The sequence below is a fragment of the Echiichthys vipera genome (genome assembly GCF_963691815.1).
Source record: "Echiichthys vipera genome assembly, chromosome: 14".
NCBI classification, from domain to species: Eukaryota; Metazoa; Chordata; class Actinopteri; order Perciformes; family Trachinidae; genus Echiichthys; species Echiichthys vipera.
In genome coordinates, this window is record NC_139839.1 from 10,634,601 (window position 1) to 10,651,180 (window position 16,580).

Below are 16,580 nucleotides of genomic sequence, written 5' to 3' on the forward strand. Positions count from 1 at the left end.
CTTTTTTTGAGCAGGAAAGCACTGTTGTTATCATGAGTCTGTTCTCATGCATTTGTCGCACATATAACAACGAAAGGTTATGCACAGTCATTTGTGCATTTTCCGAATTTTTGTTACTGAAGAAAGCAATGCAGTAATTTGTGTCTATTCCATGTATTTATTTTGTGTGACACAGAAAATCTCCACTTAAGGAGGCAGGTTGGGGTTGTGGATGGTATCCAAAAAGACAGGACTTCGTTTTTTTGTACCAGGCCTTGAATAGGTTTAATTATGCTGTTAAAACAGCCTGTTTAACATGGGGGTCAATGAGAAATAGTTTAATTGTTCAAACTCCCCTAGTGGCCACTCAGAGAACTGCAGTTTTTGGCACTTCCGTATTGGATCAACCAGGAAGTCGCTGTGGTGGGGGCTTGGCTAAAACCAGTCGACTAAAGCACCAAAAAAGCAACAGTTGCGGTCCACATCCGTCACCATCTGGCAGTTGACATCTGTTCACCGTTTCATCAGCTATCGTACGATATCCTACAAACCTGTTGATGAGAACAGGTTGCTTGGGTGCTCCTAAAACTATGACAACAAACAGAAAAGCCCATTTGTCTAAGCTGTTTTTGGCTGGTGAGTCTTTAGATGTGCTCACTGTAGACTTACAGTTTAGCTGTGTAGTCACCTAGCTAATGTAGATGCCGTTGTCAAAGAAACAAAACTCACGGGCAGCGCTTCAAGGTTCCCCAGTGCCCTGCCAGCACCTTTCTGAATAACAGGTACGTGGACACATGCCCTAATTGTTTACATGATTCTGCAGACGTAAAGTAAAAATATTGAAGGACATTTTTAAATAAAGCAGATTATTATGGATGTACAGACAGGATACTTCAGGTATTGGATTATTTTCTGTGTATTTTTTCAGAAGATTTAGATTTGGAAAGACAAAAGATTCAGGGACACACAAAAACATATACATACCTGCACAAAAGGTTCAAAAACTTCTGACAATTAGTTTATTCTTTGAATTAAGCTGTGGTCCATCTGTCAACATGCATGTGTGTCTTAATGAGCTCCACAGAGCTACTTGTTTTGATGTTTTATTCTATTGTTTATTCTATTTAAATCTTGTGCATTTGGCACCATGCACAATTCTTTGTTTTTGTGTATTTGCGTGTGTGTGTGTGTGTGTGTGTGTGTGTGTGTGTGTGTGTGTGTGTGTATTTGTACAACTATGCATAGGCACTTTATTTGTTGCTAATTAAAAAAATACGTTTTGGACATGGAAGCCGATTGACTAATGTTCCAGTTATAGCCCCAGAGGAAATTCAAATCAACAACAAGGGCCTTATTCTGAAAAACACAGAAAAGGCAGCGTGCAGCTTGATCTCATGGTAATTCTTAGAAAATCCTTGAAGAAGCAGCAAATCTGGTTTCATCGCTCTGTGTGAATATGTGATTTGAAAAATACAAAACCGCAAATAAAAAGCAATGGTGGAATAAGCCACTTAAACATTATCTGTTAACTGACACTGAAGGTCAACAGAATAGAGGTAAGGACACCCTGTATGTATTTAAATGAGTTAATAATTAAAGGGTACTTTAACCACATTGCTTTAAAGTTATTTAGTCATTATGCAGAACTATCAGCTGACAGCTGAAGATTCTGAAATGGGAAATAGATGACACATCAGATCGCATTACTGTTTTTCATTGCTCAAGGGTTCAAATATGCACTCCTCACATTCATGGATGGATTTCTGAACAGACCTACCAGGCCCCTGAGGGGTCAACAGGGCCCCTAAAAAGCAAGAGGTTCTTTGTGAAGTGACTATGAAGATTTCTCATTGCGCAGTGAAATGCCAAAAAATCCTTCTAGCAAATTGAAGAAATGACCTAAACATTCACACCAAAATTGTCACAAGAAAGAAGCCATCCTGACACCTCTAAAGGGAATGTTTATCCCTCAGGTTTTCAGTTGGATGCTAAGGACTACTGCTCTGCACTGACAATATTGGTCCTTCAAGCCTGAAAAACGCAGAACAAGCAGCCTGAAGCTTGATCTCATGGTAATGTGAAAAATCCTTGAGGAAGCAGTGAATCTGATTTCATCACTCTGGGATGAGTAAATATACGAGTTGGCCGCTTAAACACTGGCAGCTTTTTCAGAATGTACTTAAATTAATTAATAATTTAGGGGTACTTGCTTTTGTAAATATGACCACAATTTAAGTGTTTATCACTCGCAAGGCCATAAACTAACATCAGATGCTTCAGGTTATGGTCTTTTTTCTGAAAAGATATCTATGTATGTCCCACTATGTTGAGGCTACTGCTAAGGAGAACAGCTCAATATTCATGAATGTAGCCACAAGGTTATACCACTGTGGCGTCAAGGGAGAAACATTGGGTTTACAGTCGAATACTGTAGAAAGACTGTGACATTTTAACATTACGCATAGGAGACTCTTGAGCCATTAATCACAGCCTGTTGCATGGAAACAGGACTATTAATCAATCAACCCATGTAAACACCCTGATTGGAGTGATGCCTTGCTCTGATTATCAGCCATAATGTGATTATTATGTGCATGTAAACAGAGCCATTGTCCCCTCATTCATTTTTAAAATGCATGCTGTATGTAATCAGATATTTAAAATTGACTTGAAATGAAGTCATGCGCCAGCTAACAGTAATGCGACAGACAAGTGTTAGCCACAAGCAGAAACCGCCACAGCTGAATGTTAAGGTTAATGTAAAAATGCTTTAAAGGACCCCTACTTGAAAAAAAATAAAGTGGGCTGGTATTGCCTCCACACGGCCCTTACTCCAGCAAGAGTGACATACAATGTGAATGAGAGAATGATGATGATTCTTTCTGTCATTTGGGCCAGTTATTTACACTGTACATCACAAAATGAATTCACATTTTCGATGCGTTCATATTTTTAATCAGTTGAATTAACACTATAACAGCCTCAAATGGCCATGATTATTAATTACTCTGATATAATTATCATGCAAGCAGTTGCAGACATGCAAGAGTCAGATTCTTTCATAGTTTAATCATTAGTGTTCTGCAGCTGATATGTTTGTAGTTAAGATGAGGAATGTCTGTGGACCACATCTGAAGCTGTGACACAAGTCTAGTATGAGGGGAATGAGGGAGAAGATGAATGATGGCCTGAGGGAGGGATTGTAGAGAAGGAAAGAGGATGAGCAAGATGAATCCCAATGACTTTGCATCATTCGTTCTCACACTCACTCTCTTTTCCTCTCTGCACCGTTGCAACTGCCTTCACAGCACACACCTACACATTTTTCCACACTTACTAAGACACATTGCAGACTTTTGACATGTAGTAATCACAAACACACACACACACATACGTACACACACACGCACACTTGAGGTCCCAGATGAAAGAACACCTACATCAACGGCAGGACTGGGGAGCGCATGTGTCGCAGAGATAAAAGCATTATGCAACACATGCCAGCCTGTAACAACCCAACGTGTCAGCTATGAGGCACCCCACACACCACACACACACACACACACACACACACACACACACACACACACACACACACACACACACACACACACACACACACACACACACACACACACACACACACACACACACACACACACACACACACACACACACACACACATACACACACACACACACACACACAAATATAGGTCACATGATATTAGGCATAGAGGGACATATAGACATGCAGTACAGTAGAATAATGTGACAGGACTAACTGATTGAAAATGGCCTGTAGGAGTTTTCGGCAAAAACAGAATTATAGACTAAGGCCACCGTGATGTATACAACCAAAGGTAAATACATCCGTAGCACAGCATTAGAGTAGGCAGGCATGAAGCCAGACAGGAAATCAAAATAGTTGATGATTATTACTGTTTTATTAGGTAAATCAACCAGATGCAAAATTCATGACACATTTGCAGAATAAGTAAGATGCAGCTTTCCAAAGCAAATGTCCTGGCCTATACATGTCAACTGACAGAGTTGTTATTAAACCTTTATTTATCCAAGTCAATGTAGCACATTTGACCTTTTTCTGCAAGCTGTCTTGCACTGTTACGCACTGACTGTACAGAGATAGTACAGGATAGAATCCCCAGAGCTTACAGTGAAGCATCATTCTGTCAGAGCTGCATGCCATCTACCCTATGTCACATCAGCCAGCAGTAAACAGAGTGAATAATAAGAAGTAAATCTCTTGGGACAGCATCAGGTTTTCTCTGTTATGACAGTTTCTACCTTTCTGGGCTGTTATGTGGAGTAACACAATATTTTTTGAGACATAGTGAATCATTTTTTTTTTTTTATGGTTCTGGGTTCTGTTTTCCATGCAAATGGGCAAAAATACATCACATATAGAAAATAATTATACGACAATCAATCTAAAAATGCTGCCATGCAGGTAAAGTCATTTTTGAACACTGCAGCAATCATTTAATTTAAACAAAAGGTTCTTTAAAAAGTGTTTTGTTGTTATTTGCTGCCAACTTACTGACTTAACAGACAGTTGCATTAATAAGAATAACAAAGTTTAAATAATTCACTGCACAATTATGCATAATTCGAAATAAGTTAAAAGCTCATATGCATACATTATAAGCCTTTACATGTGATGTATGTGTAATCTGCCCTGCTCGTATGTGATGCTTTTTCCTTTTTTTGATTCATACATTCCTTATTTTATTTTGTAACTCCCCTCTCCTCTTGTAGCAGTCAGTCCTTCCCAAAGGAAGGTAAGAGAACTCTAAGAGATCCTTTGTGTATTTTCCTGCCATATTAATTTGTCTTCCCCGCCCTGATTAGTTTCTCCTGCCCCCCGTTAGCCCTGCAGTCGCCAGACCTCCTGCTCACCTATTCCCTCTTTACCATTAGTCACTTACTATTCATGCTGTCCTCTTTCTTTGTTCCTTTGTCAGTTTGTTATCATTTGCTTAGAGTTTTTGCTGCCTGTTTTTCTATCGCTCTTATACCTGCGTTCGGGAGTAAAGCCTGAGTCTTTTGAAATAAATCATTGAGTTTGTCGTCCTGCCTCCTCATCTGTCATCTGCGTTTGAGTCTGATCATGCTGCCTGCTCTCCAAATTGTGACAGTACTGGAATTGGGATGATCAGCTAGTAGTAAAATGCTTTCCAAAGATGCCACTTTCATGTCTGTGTGTTAAAAATGGAGATGGAGCCAGTACATAATTAGCTTTGCATTTTTAAATCGCAAAACATGTGTAAAGTGTAAAAATGAATAGCTGTAATTTCACACACAGACTCCAAGATGTTCCTTTAACTGTTTTTTGCCAATACATACTTACCCTTAGGAGCAAATACACATTGCCCAAAATGTTTAAAAAAAAACATGACATGCATGAGACAGAATAAGCTATTGGAGAAAAAATACATATGATGCATTAAGGCATTGGGTCTGCATTTGCCTCGAGGACAACCTCAGCCCACTTGGATTTAGCCTATATTATACAAATCCTTCTTTTTTTGCCAAATCTTTGTCTTTGAGGAATAAAAGAATCTAGTTCACGGATATTTAAATAGAAATTATGTTTACATCTGGTGACTGGGGAGGCATGAAAGATACCCGACTTCGCTCTGCTGTTTAAAAAACATATTTGAATTGTTAAACAGTGTGTGTGGGAATATTATCAGCTAGGAGTATGCAAACATCTACCTTGCTCCCTAAAATGGTTTAAAGTTCTTTCAACATTATGCAGCATTTTCAGATACATCCCAGCTGGCAGAGAGTGTGCTGAAGATGTAAAAGTGTTGAGTGAGAAAAAGATGACTCATCAGACCACATTACTGTTTTCCATTGCTCATGCAGGTTTGCACCCCTCACATCCTTGGATGGATTTCTGAACAGGCCTACCAGGCACACAGCAGAGGCCCTGGGGGGTGGGGGGGCCTCTTAGCAAGAGTTTCTGTGTGAAGGGACTGTGATTAAGATTTCTCATTGCACAGTGAAATGTTGGTGAATGTTAAGGCCAGAAGGCCAAAAAACCTAAACATTCACTTTGAAGTTGCCACAAGAAAGAAGCCGTCATGATACCTTCAAAGGAAGAGTTTATCCCCTCAGGTTTTCCATTCGACTTTTAGGACTTCTGCTATGTACTGACATCTTGCAATATTGATCCTCCAAGCATGCAGAAAGAAATCAAGGACCTGTCATTTCATAATCCATGTTCACGTCAAAAAATGCATGTTTTTTTTTCAAGAAGAAGATTCAAATGAGTTGATAACTCATGATAGAGACTGCAGCCAAGACTTCATTTTCTTATTTTGAGACCAAATGTTACTTTTAACTTTCTGAGGTGATTAAAGCTATGTAGAGTGAGCAGCCAGATCACATGGTTGTTTGGGCCATCCTACAGAGCGTCATTGGATAGAGAATTGCATCATACATAGTTTGGCAACGTAACAGTGAAACTGAAGCCAGCATACAAAAAATAGCTATGAAGATAACAGGGAGGAAAATAATATGAGCCCATAAAGACCCTGTACAAACAGGCAGTCATGAAACAAGCATTAAAAAAAGATTGTGGATCGTCAACATCCCTCTTCTTCTCAGAAGACTCAGTGTGCCAAAGTGCAAATCAAGCCGCTTGAAGCTATCATTTGTTCGAGCGCCCATCAAACTGCTGAGCTCCAATGCTTAATCTTAGTGCAACAGAGCAATGTCTAATAAATACACAAGAACTTGCCTCTTTATTTTTTACAGGTGTTTTTAAAGCTGCCATGTTGTCAATGTCAAATGTGTAGTCAAAAGACTCTTCTGGGTTTTTTTTTTAAAGTGAAGTAACGGACTGTAGCACTGTGCCCAAGACAAATTTCTCCTCAGAGAAAAGAAAGTTCTCTCCACTCGACTAGTGTGAGCATTTGGATTTCTGTATGCGAACTCCACAGGGGCTCAAAGAAATGGTGGAAAATTACACCTCTACAAGAATAGCAACATGTATAAAGCAGCATCCGGGCACAACTGTGAGTATTGATAAATCTATGCGGGAGGGCAAAGAATAAATCAAGAAAGCACCTGATTCAGCAGCTTCCGCCTTTTAAGATGTTCAAACAAGAATGAGTGACATTCTTGACTTTCAACAAACGCATTTTTGTTTCCTTTTTTTTTTTCAAATGTTTTTTTCTTTTACATTTTTTTCTTCTTTCTTTTAGCACCATTCAATTAATTTTAAGACATTATTCCAAAGATCTTTTTTCACCTATTATTTGTGAGTAGCATGTCCTCCTCAACCCGTTCTCACTCCCAACTCATTAAGTACAGCCGCTTGGTCGGAGACCTTCTGCGTCTGATAACGTTGCAGAAGGTAGCGTTATGCTTCTGTATGAGACGCACCAGGCTTTCGACTTTTCGACCGTGGAGCTATGAGATTACGTAGAATAAAGACTGCCACATTCTGCATAAGGAGTATAATAATAAACAGCAACAAAGGACGTAGGGTTGGATGGATAGGAGAAAGCTATTTGTGTCATGTGTGAAACCAAAGGTCAATGTCGACTTATTTTAACTTAGTTAAGTTATATGCATGTAACATACTTAACTTGCATGTCTAACTTAATGCTAGTTAGACATGCAAGTAGACATGCATGCTTAGGCTTAGTTGCCTAAACCTAACCCTCCCCTGCACATTGATATATAACGCCAGTGTTAAAAAACGTGATGCCAAGGTATCCTGATCATCTGACGAGTTGAGAGTGAAAATGAGTCCGGATCCTCCTTCTAAATGTGTTTTTCAGTTCAGTGTTGAGTGGTTTTGGAGACTCTCTTTGCACATTAAAGATGTTTTTCTGCAAGAAACCTTATTTGACCTATTTTGATCTCTATTTCTTGCCTCGTGTTGCTTCAGCTCACTTACAAATGTGGTCACATAAGACATCCTTTGAAGTTGACCGTACATCTAATTGAAATGTAACTTTGAAGTCAAATTTGGTGTCTATAGACTTTCAACATTTAGTTAAGATGTACGAATCTTTTTTCTTTTTAAGAAGAATGATTTTTACAAATCATTCTTCACTTCTGGGTAGGGTGGCAATACTAATTTGCAACTATTGATATGAGAAATGTATTTGTTCTTCTGAATAAATCCTCAACAGCTTTAATGTTTTCAGATGACTCATTTTTCTAAAATGCAACTACATCTACTCGGTATGATCCAGGACAAAATTGTAAACATAACCCGTATTTGTTTATTTCAATTAATGCTAGAGGAATAGAAATCCATCTGCCATGATTTTCTAATTCTGGCAACAGATACATTTTAATGACCTCAAAGGACACAAAGCTTATTAAGAAATGTAAGGATAAAATTTCACAGAGAGGACTATAGCCCTATAGACAAAAACTACAAAAGCAGGCAAATCTGTAGAATTATAATCCTTGTGTATGACTGTGGTTTTTTTTTGGAAGTCAAATCATTCCTACAATGTATTCCTCCTCCTGTCTGTCTTCGGGAAGAGAAATCTATAAAACTGCCTGCTTAGTGGTAGTGGAGCGGTGCCAACCAATTCCAAGCTTCCATCATCGCACAGAAACACACAACCCAAAACAAGACTTCACTCAGTAGCAGAGCTTGCAGACTCTCTTACAAACTGCCATTGCTTCTTGCTGCAGGCTAACCAGCCGCCGAATGCCACCCACCTCCCTCCATGATGACATGTGTGTGTGTGAGAGAAAGACAGATAGCATATGAAGGGCACGGATGAAACAAAGAAAAATATCAGAGAGAAAGTGATATGAAGAGGGAGTGTGAGGGAGTGTGAGGAAGTGTGTGTGTGTGTGTGTGTTATGTAAACCCCAGGTGGTGCATGTTGTCCTGGATAGAAGTATCACCGGGGGACGACTGCTCCAGCTTAGCAGGTCTCTCCACACCTCTCTCTTTCCATCTTCCCTCTCTTTTTTTCACAAACACACTAGCAGGATCCAGGAAAACGAGAAATAAATAAGACAAGCCATAGTGAAGGGAGGAGAAGATGTGAGACTATTGAGGTAGTGGAGGGAAGAAATGAATGAAAAGACTAGGGAATAAATGTAGGAGGTAGACAAAAGAGAAGGAAGAAGTTAAATGCCTTAAAATTCCATAACCATAAACTCTCCACCTTGACTCTCCACGGGCGGTTATGATCTGTTTTACCCATGTGCTGTGTTTTTATATTTTATCTGTTTACTAGGGGTTTCTCTGTACCAGTTAGAATTTGCAGTGATCACAGGAGCCTTTTTTGATACATCTGCATATATCACACTCATACACACACATTACAACGCCCACACAAACACAGTTCCCAGAGGGGCTGTTGTCGATAACAGCCTGTGCTCTACACCTGATGCATCCGTGGAGATAGTCGTCTCCATGCTGAAACAGCAGGGGAAAAAATATCAGCGGAGATGTTTTATGGTCCCTGTCCGACTGCTGACTTAGGATGGGGCTTCACTGTTCCAAATCTTGACCTCTACTACTGCTGTAGAAATCCCAACTCTGACCCCAGATCAGCACTTAAGACTGAGCAGCTGTGGGAATAGGAACGGGACAGATCTGGGACAACACTGCCCCCTAATGGTTCAGGTGTGGATGTGTATCTGAGAGAGATGACGTAAGGCCAGGCTGTGCTGGTGTGCATAGTGACACAGTAAACCCACAAGGTGTAAATGGATTTGGGGTTTAACTGTAAGAGGATGTGAAGGCTCATTCATTCATTCGATATTTGGAGTTATGTTCCATAAAAACAGCAGTAGAATACATGTGACGTAATTAAAGGGTCTGCTCACCCCAAATTAGAAAAATTCTATGAGCTGACCCTTTGGTGCCATTTAGACACTAGCCATAAGTCATGCATTATGTATTGCTGAGGCAGGGAAGACTTTTATGGGGGGATTGTGAGAATAGTTATATGCCCCTTGTAATGGCAGCCACTGCTTTGGAAGGTGCAGTCTAACTAAAGTCTGTATGAACATAAAGTTTGCAAGAGCATAGGACATTTTAAGCTTGTTTTTGATTTGTAAAGTGAATAGATTTCTAAATTGCCAGCCAAATTTAAGTTTTTCAGGCTGAGACAATAGCATTTGGTCATTGCACAGGGGGAAAGATGTTACCGCGGTGCCTGAGGGCAGCCCTACTTGAGCCAATCCTGCTCACTAACAACCCCCAATAGGCAGAAAGCAATGGAGCTGCAGGAAGATTTATCCATCCAGGGCTGCTCAGGAAACGCTGAAGCCTAATGCGGACATAAGTAAGATATTGCTGGACTTATTACTGCTGTGGGCATCTGGAACCTACAGTATGTCACAGCTGTCATGGAACTGAAATGGATAGTTTAGTAGCTGTAAAGCAGGATTGTATGACATTTTTTTGTCCACAATGTGGAAATTTGTCTTTGGCTTCACCACATAAAATCACACAATAACATGTCATTCAATACATAAAGAAAGGGTTTAAGTTTATGTGTGGGGAAGTGAGGACATCGCGGTAAACAGACTTGTACTTACATGGTGCCTTTCTAGTCTTCTGGCTACTCAAGGTGCTTTTACACTACTTGCCACACTCACCCATTCACGCGCATATTCATACACCAATGGTAGAGGGTGCCATACAAGATGCCATCAGCTCACCCAGATCTAATCTAATGGTTCACACGTACATTCCCACATGGATGACACAGCCTTCAGGAGCAATTTGGGTTTCAGTATCTTGCCCGAGGACACTTTGACATGCAGACCAGAAGAGCTGGGGATCAAAACGCAGATCTTCCAATTAGTGGATGACCTGCTCTAGCTCCTGAGCCTCTCTTCAAAGCCAGCAGCAACAAGTGTGACGAAAATTCACACAATAACACAAACATACTAAACAACCAGCGCTACATAAAAAAAATCCAGACTACTCCTTTCACACGAATGTATAGCATGTAAGAGGTGACTGAAAGTAAAGCAACATAGCTCTGCATCCTGTAACAACTTCTGTTTCAGCCTTTCTAGCTTCTAATGGATTTAGTGATCTGTGCTAGTTGCCTGTATTTAAGTCTACAAAAATGTGAACACATTATTTTATTTTAAATATGATCTCCAGCTGGGAATTTGCAAATTGCAAAAGTTTCTTTGATGTGCAAAGGAACACAGCAAGGGGTGTTCTTTGGTCTCAGTTTAGAGTATATTCAAAGCGTCCACTGGGTCCCCCACAATGTAAGTAAATTGGTATGTTCTCACTAAAGCTTACAGCATTTATAGGCAAAAATAGCACGCACAATGCTGTGTTAGATTGTATGGTGCAAGGACTATAATTTGTCCTCACAGTGAATGACTTTGCATGAGAGGCATTCTGACACTTCCTCCATTTTTAGTTGAGTATCAGAATTAGAATCAGAAATACTTCTTAACTACTTTAATCCCAGGGGGAAATTATTCAAACACTGTTGTATAAGGATGAAGATTTCTCATATCCTCAAAACCAACAAGAAAATAATCAGATAAGAGAGAAGTGGACACTTGATGATGTCAAAACATTTCCATGCAGCAGACTAAAGTGAAGTGTACTGTACAGTACCTAAAATATGACTAGCTTGTATTATTCACATCGCCCGACACCAAACACATTTCTCTCTTTCCCTATTTCATTTGAAGCAGCTGCCAGGTGACCACACTCACATAAGAGTTAACAAATTACATATTTGCCCTTTGAGGACCCATGTGCTTTGTGTAGAAATAACATTTTCCACATCCGTTTTCACTGGTTGGCATTTCGGGTTCAGGGAACCATAGCAATCAGGACTGGATTAATAATATGACTGAATGCCAGAGGGGAACTAAGGAACAGAGGGATAAAAGAATATTAGAAATATGGAAATGGGCTTTATTATCATCTGACTGTACTTGAACTGTTGGCTCTAATCGGAGCTACGCTGTGGCCGGTTTGCTGGGCAATCAGGACAAGTGGCTCTGCATACTAAATGGTACACTTCCCACATGATGAAATAAATAAAACTCTCAAAACCACTAAGGTTTGCTTAAGAAACCAAATTACTGCTGTTATCAAACTGAGCTGACTAGGCTTTTTTTGTGCTTCCCCAGCTTTACTTGGATTTAGTTTTAAATGTGACGCTGAGAATGAGATTTATTAGTCTGATTTATAGATATTGTCCCTAATGTTGAGTTATGTCCTCATTTCACAATTTGTGCCTCAAGGTCTAGAAAGTTTTATGGTTTCCCCACTTCATCTTCCCTTCATGTCTGAGAGGGACTGCCCACAATGTCTGGTGACCTTTAGAATACTAGACAAAATTGAAGGGTGGGTTTACCCAATTTACTTTTCTTTCATTTTGTACCACTTTCTTTCAAAGAAACCGTCTCTATTAACTGTTGTCAGCAAACTTCATTGAATATCCAGAGCATAGGGGACATTGCTTTTGAAAATAAATGTTGTTCCAGATTTGTTCAAATTAAATTGTCACTGTTTTGAGCAGCATAAACAAACGTTTGCCTCCATTACATTCTGGTAGCCGCAGAAGTTCTTTAGACTGATATTTCAAATAAAACCAAGTGCTGTCCAGATACAACCCATGCTGACTGAGAAAATGTTTTTCAGGATTTGGGTGAATTGACCTTCCATAGAAATCTGTCAATAATGTTATCAAACTAACCTACAATATTTTATATGTAATAAACTGGGTTTAATGACTTTCATTATGGATGTATCCTGAATAAGATTAACAAGAAAAGCTTTAGCAGTTGGAGTGATGCATTTTTGGGTTACGGTAGAAATAATCAGAATTTAAAAAAGTTGATTTTTGAACATTTCTAGTGTCTGATTTTTTAAACCAAATAAGTGCGTGTCCACCTGCCCAACTCTAAATGCAGTCTATGAGTCCTTGTCTCTGCAAAAAAAAAGCAGAATATTATTACCAAGTTTATTAACAATATCCTGTCTAAAGAGAATTCCAACAACAGTTTGGAGGTTTCAGTTACAACCTATAAACCTCTGAGGTCATTATAAGCCCTCCACACTGATTCAGAATATAAAGCTTTTGATTTTATTAGCTTTTAATGCAATTAATCAAGGTGTGCCCTTTCCAGTCTTCTTCTTTTAAGGATAGACTTGATTCATTGTCCAAGGCAAACCCATGGGGCATTTAAAACCTTATAGTATTGATTCTTTGTGCTATCCATACAGTAACAGTAGATTCAGGTGGCCATCTACAGTCTCTGTTGCATTGTAAAAGGACAGGCCTCATTGACTGTCTAGAGTTACTTCAGGAACTTTCGAGGGTGGTGGACACATGATAGGTCTGTGTCTTCATTCTCCTCTTCATCTCTCTTATCATCTGACATACAGCCAGAGGGTAACAGCAACACACTGTGGTCCAGTCCTCACACACACTTCCCTGTGGATGAACATGCGGACAGGCACGCACAAATATGGAAACAAGAAGCACACATGCAGACAACAATGCAGAAGGAACACGTCCAGAACCATGAAATACATGTACATGAAAATAAAGACCACTTTACTGTATGAGCGCATTTAGTCATGTTATTGAATTGATCGTCTACTTCCCTGGTAGCTTTTGGTTTTCCATTTATTGTGATTGCGTGTTCTTAAATCCATTTTGTAAAGGCTACCCGTTTTGTGTGTTAAAGGATGTTCTTAAATAAATCTTCACTTGCTATTGACAAATATGTTTTTGCACTTGGGTACACACACTCACCCGAATCTTGTACCGCTCCCTGATCCCAACTCGCATGGCAAAAGTGGATCCTGGTAGTAGAGGCATGCACACACACTCACCATATTGGTGGGCTAAACTCAGGTCTAGACAGCATGGCACCAGAGCACCGAGAACACCTGCAAACACAGAATAGCACAGTGTGCATGTTAAGTTACATGCGTAGAGTAAAGTAAGAACTAAAAATTATACAAAGATTAAGGGAGTCATAAAGTTGTGATTGGTGTGTGAAAGTCCTGAACGTAGTTTCTGTCTGTGTTTTCATGTTACATGTAGTCTTGTCTCCGCAGATGTCAAACAGGCCAGTGCTCCAGCCTCCTCCTGTCTGCGTGATGGTGGTGATGGTTGTCGTGGTGATGCCTAGGCCGGGCTGTGTTAGCACTGGGTCTGTCACTGCAGTGACATAGTTTGACCTCAAGTCATCTTCACTTCCTGTGGTGAAGCCCCCCACTTCTCCCTCTTGAAACTCTGATGCTGAGGCGTTGATGACTGACAGCTTTTGTCTGAAATTAGATTTTGTCACATATCCGTTTTTAAATAGATGGTTGATGAGCTCACGCCGGTTTGTCTAACTGCAGCCTTGATTAAAAAAAAATAATTGTCTTTTCTGAGATTTTCCAGTAAGCAGAAATTAAATTAATTTCATTCATTCAGCTAATTTCATTTTCTTGGAGCCAGATGTTTTTTACTAAATTGGCTTTCTATGGAATTTCAGCAGCATCCCACTGTAATCACATTAATTCCACTAACAATATCCTACTAGTGTATGTGATACATAATGTATTCTTGCTGTCAAGTGATTAAAGGTCCCATACTGTAAAAAGTCATATTTCCATGTCTTTTTTTATTATAAAGCAGGTACATAAATACTGTGAAAGTATCAAAACTCTCAATCGACAGAGAAATGCACACAGACCATATACAGAAACTGTGCCTTTAAACGATACGCCAGGACTTCCCTACTGTGAGGTCACAGCTATACTATATATAGATAGAAAGTGCCCCTACAGTCATTCACTGGCTGCAATGCAGCAGGGAGGCAGAGTGCAGGTGAGAGAGGCTTAAAAAGACAGGTGCCAAAATGGAGTGTTTCACAAAGAAGGGGCAGACTGTATGAGAAAAAATGTGTGTAAACATGTTCTCGTAGAAATGTAAAAATTAGCATATGTCCACTTTAAGGCCTTCAGTAACACTTAAATCACTGCAAATTTTAGTGAATTAAAAATTAAAGTAAGTTACAAATGTTTGTATACAGCAACAACAAGTTTAAGCAATGTTCCTGTGTATTATAGTGACATAACAGCACCATAAAAAAGCAGAATAAGCTAAGAGAGCTATAATTCCATTTTGCTCAGTGGTGACAACACTGTGTGCTGGTCGGGGAAAAAAAACCAAAACTTACTGTTGTGTGACTGTTGTCTGCTCCATGACTAGAAGCTACTGGCATCCAGAGAAGGGTGAGGCGAGCGAGGAGAGGGTGAGGAGGGAGTCAGCAGGAATGAGGAGGTGGAGGGGGGCGCAGAGTGACAATTCCCCAGTGAGAGGGTGTGTGTCGGAGCAGATAAACCGGCAGTCGAATGGCTCGGCCAGAAGCTGCATGACAGAGATAAGTCTTGTAGTTGTCTTCTGTCTGTGACTTCACTGCGCCACCCGCTAATACAGCAATTGCAGAGAGGGCAGATGCACATCAGGGTGCATGAACATTAATGTCTGGCATAAAATAATCAGATGAGAATGCATTCATACACTTAACACGAACACGCCAGCAGCTCAGAACAGGCTGGAATCTTGTAAAAGGCCATTATTTATTTACATGGTTAATTGAGTATAACAGAGATAGACTGCACATCTAAAACATGCACAAAGATGAGAAATTACATAAAGAAAAAACTAGTTATGTGAAAAGGATGTCAAACATAAGCTCAAGGACCTAAATAAACAATAAGGAAACAGTTGTCTGAACCCTGACATTCATTGTTTCTATAAAACAATGAATGATTGTTGAAAATAATACATACCCATACCCTTAAGGCTGAAACAGTCTTATGCAGTGAAGAGCTGGGAGGTGAAATGCGCATTTAAAAACCGAAGAAATAACTGTGGCTCATATTTATAGAAGGGATCCGTATTCATGCACTTCCTGTGATCTGACATTGACCTTTAAATTTAGACTAATGCATAGTTTGTGCATGCGTGTGTGTGTGTGTGAGAGAGAGAGAGAAAGGGTAGCAGAAAGAGAAGTGAGGGTAGCTTTACGTGATGGAAGGACATGTAGTGAAACTATGGTGGGTTTGGAAGCTCACACAGTTCAGTCACATGCACATTAGGTCTTCTGGAGATACATGTAGTAGGTCTATATGAAAAGTTGATGCTTTTTCACTTCATGTAGCTCCCTCTCATCTCATCTCATCTCATCTTCAAACACTTATCCGGGGTCGGGTCGCGGGGGCAGCAGCTTTAGCAGGGGAGCCCAAACTTCCCTTTCCCGGGCCACATTAACCAGCTCTAACTGGGGGATCATGAGGCGTTCCCAGGCCAGTGTGGAGATATAATCTCTCCACCTAGTCCTGGGTCTTCCCCGAGGCCTCCTCCCAGCTGGACGTGCCTGGAACACCTCGCTAGGGAGGCGCCCAGGGGGCATCCTTACTAGATGCCCGAACCACCTCAACTGGCTCCTTTCAATGCAAAGGAGCAGCGGCTCGACTCCGAGTTCCTCACGGATGGCTGAACATCTCACCCTGTCTCTAAGGGAGACTCCAGCCCCCCTCCTGAGAAAACCCATTTCATAATGAAAATGTGACATTAATTCTAAGT

At 40.2% G+C, this 16,580-nt stretch overlaps 1 protein-coding gene across 1 annotated transcript; it reads right to left on the reverse strand.

The window, feature by feature from the left end:
• Window positions 1-13,292: 13,292 nt before the first annotated feature.
• plac8l1 (PLAC8 like 1) lies at window positions 13,293-15,194 on the reverse strand (the record flags this gene model as incomplete). Its single annotated transcript, XM_083927229.1, has 4 exons — window positions 13,293-13,424; window positions 13,749-13,885; window positions 14,037-14,269; window positions 15,169-15,194. The coding sequence occupies 4 exons, from the start codon at window positions 15,192-15,194 to the stop codon at window positions 13,293-13,295; spliced, it is 528 nt and encodes a 175-aa protein (XP_083783355.1).
• Between the last annotated feature and the right edge of the window lie 1,386 nt (window positions 15,195-16,580).